Genomic DNA, 4,812 nt, shown 5'->3' on the forward strand with positions numbered 1-4,812 from the left:
CCGTGGCGGTTGCTTAGCCCTAACTCCCTCATCCTTCAGGGTGCATGAATTCCCGAATTAACATAATTATAATACCACGATTACTCGCAGAAACTGTAATGAGTGTGAATATATAATATTGCGTGGTAAAATATTTAACTGTAGTTTGTTTCATCTCCCCTTTCTCCGAGAAATCATGCGCGCGAACCCTTTCAAATGTTTTGTGTACTGACGGCGTTCGAGAGTCAAAAGCGAGACTTGGGTGATGGTGGAAACCTGTCTGATACAAGGTCGGCGATCGCAGATATATAAGCATTCACCTTCGCTGTTCGCTGAGATCTAACAATTTATTATATGTCTGCATTTGGAGATATATGACAACCGAATGCATTACCAGATCTGCTTATATTGCAACTGCTAGATAATGGCGTTTTATGTGTACACCTTCGCAGCCGCCATAGTTCTTCTGGTAAGTAAGGATTATGATGATATTGTAAGAAAACAAAAGTAAATCATAGCAGAAGAAATGTTTGCCTTTACTGGTAATATCTTTTAGGTGACGGTGGAGGCGCAGTTTAACAACAAATTCCCAGATTGTAAAGCGCTGGCGGAGGCCACAGCGACATCGGGTGAGCGATGCTCCACATCGCCGCTGTGGTCGAGGTGCACAGAAGTCGATGCCGTACTGGAATGCACGCCAGAATGTCCGCCAAACGTCTTCAAGCAATGTCACGACGGCGGTAGAACAGGGATTTATTTGGCAAGTGGATGTGCGCCTGGGATTGGGTGCGTGTTCGTGCATTTGTGAAGGTGCATGGGTGATTGTACACACGCGTGCGCGTAGGTGTGCGCGTGTGAGCGCGGATGCGCACGTGTGCTTGGGCGAGGATTCATGTGCGTCTTGTGTAGGCCTACGTGCCCGTGTGCGTGAGTATGTGTGTGCGCGTGCGTGTGCGTGCATGCATGCATGCGTACACGTGCACACACTTGTGCTTCACACAATGTTTACGTTCTCGGTTACACATACTATACGTTTGAATACTTGTGACGAAACCGCAAACATAGGGACATGGTGTGTGAAGATTTCTATGCATACTAAATCTTGCTAGCTTGACTGCAAACTTTATTTAACTAATGACGAAAGAATTTTTGTGTGTGAAAAGTTTCAAGTAATAAACTACATGTAGAATATAATAAGACTCGACAAGATAACCTTATTTTATAATTTGCTATAATTCTTTTGGGTTGTCTACATCTGTTAGGATTGATATGTATACTTTATTAGTATATTATTATAAGTTATACTGTTGTTATTTATTGTTTATTTAAGTTTTCTCCACAAAAGCAGTCCGCCAGTGCCCAGATGCCGCTCCAGCCACGGGCATATAGCGGCTGTAGTCTATACAGTCTTGTTCATGCCTATGAAAGGACACAGGATTTCCTGTACAATCGTAGCGTCGGGTGGGCAGTTGCAATTCGCTGGATTGCACATCCTCGGCGGTCTGCCCCCATACGGAGTCCTAAATCCCGGTACCAGGATTTCATTTCCATTCAAGATACATTTGCAGTTAGCCCGAGTGTGCACAGTAACCTGTAAAAATATTAATAAATTTCCTAATGGTAAAAAGACAAGACAGCAAAAATACCAGCGGTTTAATCAGATGTATACGATCATAATTTCAAAGTGAATTAGTAGTGGGTATTTTTTAGCAGATTATTTTATGATTATAATAGATAGGTAAGATATAGAACAGAAATACGAACATGGTCACGTAAATGATATGCATTTTATTTCCGACTTTCAACCAATTAGCATATGTAGGTAACTATCGATATCGTTCCCTAATTTATAAGTGATTAGTATACAAGCAGGTAATCCTTCAATGTGCATTTGTTCATATATACACTTGCTTGGTATGCAGTTTCGTTAGAAACACTAGCTTATTCAATCACAACATGCCCAGAATAACTACAATTGCTCGCTGTCTATAAGTATCTGGTAAACGAATTTATATATAGAGAGATCGCACATTTATATCAAGATTTTTATCATAATCAAACCATTTATTTTTTAGTAATAATATTCATTCAGTACAAATATTCGCATGTCTACCATTCATAAACACAATCAACGTGACAAACCTATAGCTAGTTATGTTTTGAAACACAAATGTGAGAGCAGCCCTATCAGGTGACTAGCCTGTACAAAGACCCTGGGGCCATGACTACGTGACTCAACTAAATTATTCACACTCATTACAGTTTCTGAGAGTAATCGTGGTATTATAATTATGTTAATTCGGGAATTCACCCTGAAGGATGAGGGAGTTAGGGCTAAGCAAACGCGCACGGATGCGCATACACACACAGATGTTTTTTCACTTTCAAATCGTTCAAGGTCAATTAATGGGAAAGTATAATACTTTTAGAACGCCGTGTAGGTTTATAAATAAGGCCTATATATATATATCATATATATATGTATATATATATTATTATTATTATTATATATTATTATAACGCAGAAACGCGCGCATGATTTCTCGGAGAAAGGGGAGATGAAACAAACTACAGTTAAATATTTTACCACGCAATATTATAACATTCTGGCGTGCATTCCAATACGGCATCCACTTCTGTACACCTCGACCACAGCCGCGACGTAGAACAACGCTCACCCGATGTCGCTGTGGCCTCCGCCAGCGCTTTACAATCTGGGAATTTCAGGTTAAACTGCGCCTCCACCGTCACCTAAAAGATATTATCAGTAAAGGCAAACATTTCTTCTGCTATGATTTACTTTCGTTTTCTTATAATATCATCATAATCTTTACTTACCAGAAGAACTATGGCGGCCGCGAAGGTGTACACATAAAACGCCATTATCTAGCAGTTGCAATATAAGCAGATCTGGTAATACATTCGGTTGTCATATATCTCCAAATGCAGACATATAATAAATTGTTAGATCTCAGCGAACATTAACAAGATGGCTGCTTATATATCTGCGATCGCCGACCTTGTATCAGACAGGTTTCCACCATCACCCAAGTCTCGCTTCTGACTCTCGAACGCCGTCAGTACACAAAACATTTGAAAGGGTTCGCCAAACGTCTTCAAGGAATGTCACGACGGCGGTAGAACAGGGATGTATTTGGTAAGTGGATGTGCGCCTGGGAAATAGGTGCGTGTTCGTCCATTTGTGAAGGTGGGTGGGTGGGTGATTGTACACACGTGCGCGCGTGGGTGTGCGCGTGTGAGCGCGGATGCGCACGTGTGCTTGGGCGTGGATTCATGTTGACGCGTGTAGTGCCCGTGTGCGTGGGTGCGTGCGTGTGCGTGCGTGCATGCGTACACGTGCTCACTTCACACTTGTGCTTCACACAGTGTTCACGCTCTCGGTTACACATATATACTATACGTTCGAATACTTGCGTTAAATTTGTGAAGAAACCGCAAACATAGGGACATTATGTGTGAAGATTTCTATGCATACTAAATCTTGCTAGCTTGACTGCAAACTTTATTTAATAAATTTATTAATATTTTCACAGGTTACTGTGCGCAACCGGGCTAACTGCAAATGTATCTTGAATGGAAATGAAATTCTGGCACCGGGCTTTAGGATTCCTTACGGGGGCAGACCACCGAGGATGTGCAATCCAGCGAATTGCAACTGTCCACCCGACGCTACGATTGTAAAGGAAGTACCGTCACCATGCCCCAGAAAGAACATGACTGTATAGATTACTACAGCCGCTATATGTCCGTGGCTGGAGCGCCATCTGGGCGACTGGCGGACTGCTTTGTGGAGAAAAATGAAATAAACAATAAATAACAATAGTATAACTTGTAATAATATAGTAATAAAGTATACATATCAATCCTAACAGATGTAAACAACCCAAAAGAATTATAGCAAATGATAAAATAAGGTTATATTGTCGAGTCTTATTATATTCTACATGTAGTTTATTACTTGAAACTTTTCAGAAATAAATTCTTTCGTAATTATTCAGTCGAGTCACGTAGTCATGGCCCCAGGGACTTTGTACAGGCTAGTCACCTAATAGGGCTGCTCTCACATTTGTGTTTCAAAACATAATTAGCTATAGGTTAGAAGTCACATTGATTGTGTTTATGAATGGTAGGCATGCGAATATTTGTACTGAATAAAAATTATTGCTAAAAATAAATAATCCGATTATGATGAAAAACTTGATATAAATGTGCGATTTCTGTGTATATAAATTCGTGTACTGGATACTTATAGGCGGAGAGAAATTTTAGTTAGCCTAGGCATGTTGTAATTGAAAAAGCGAGTGTTTCCAACGAAATTGCATTTCAAGCAAGTGTATGAGTACAGAAATGCATATTGAAGGATTTCCTGCTCGCATACTAATTACTCATAAACTATAGGGAACGATACATATGTAGCTCAGTAGCTGATTGGTTGAAAGTCGGAAAGAAAATGCATATCATTTACGTGACCACGTTCGTGTTTCTGTTCTATATCTTAACGGCCTACCTATTCATTATAATCATAAAATAATCTGCTAAAAATACCCAATACTAATTCATTTTGAAATTATGATCGTATACATCTGATTAAACCGTTGGTATATATGTCTCGTTTTTTTAACATTAGGTTTCTGCGTTATAATAATAATAATAACAATAATAATAATATATATATATATATATATATATATATATATATATATATATATAGTACTACTTACTTAATAAACTACGACGTACGTTACTAATTACTTTACTATTAATAGTACCTAGAAGTAGTTAGTACGGTAACGGTAAATGATATGTTATATT

The 4,812-nt window shown here is 39.2% G+C and overlaps 1 protein-coding gene across 1 annotated transcript in view; it reads left to right on the top strand.

Annotated features, from left to right (window-relative positions):
• Positions 1–319: 319 nt before the first annotated feature.
• The window catches only part of LOC106815668, a 6,274-nt gene continuing 1,781 nt past the window's right edge, over positions 320–4,812 (top strand). Inside the window, exon 1 of the mRNA XM_014820165.1 lies at positions 320–448. Coding sequence (XP_014675651.1) covers positions 404–448 — 45 coding nt within the window. The 5' untranslated portion in view covers positions 320–403. The remainder of the gene's footprint in view (positions 449–4,812) is intronic.

Source organism: Priapulus caudatus, unplaced genomic scaffold, assembly GCF_000485595.1.
Source record: "Priapulus caudatus unplaced genomic scaffold, Priapulus_caudatus-5.0.1 Scaffold1173, whole genome shotgun sequence".
NCBI classification, from domain to species: domain Eukaryota; kingdom Metazoa; phylum Priapulida; class Priapulimorpha; order Priapulimorphida; family Priapulidae; genus Priapulus; species Priapulus caudatus.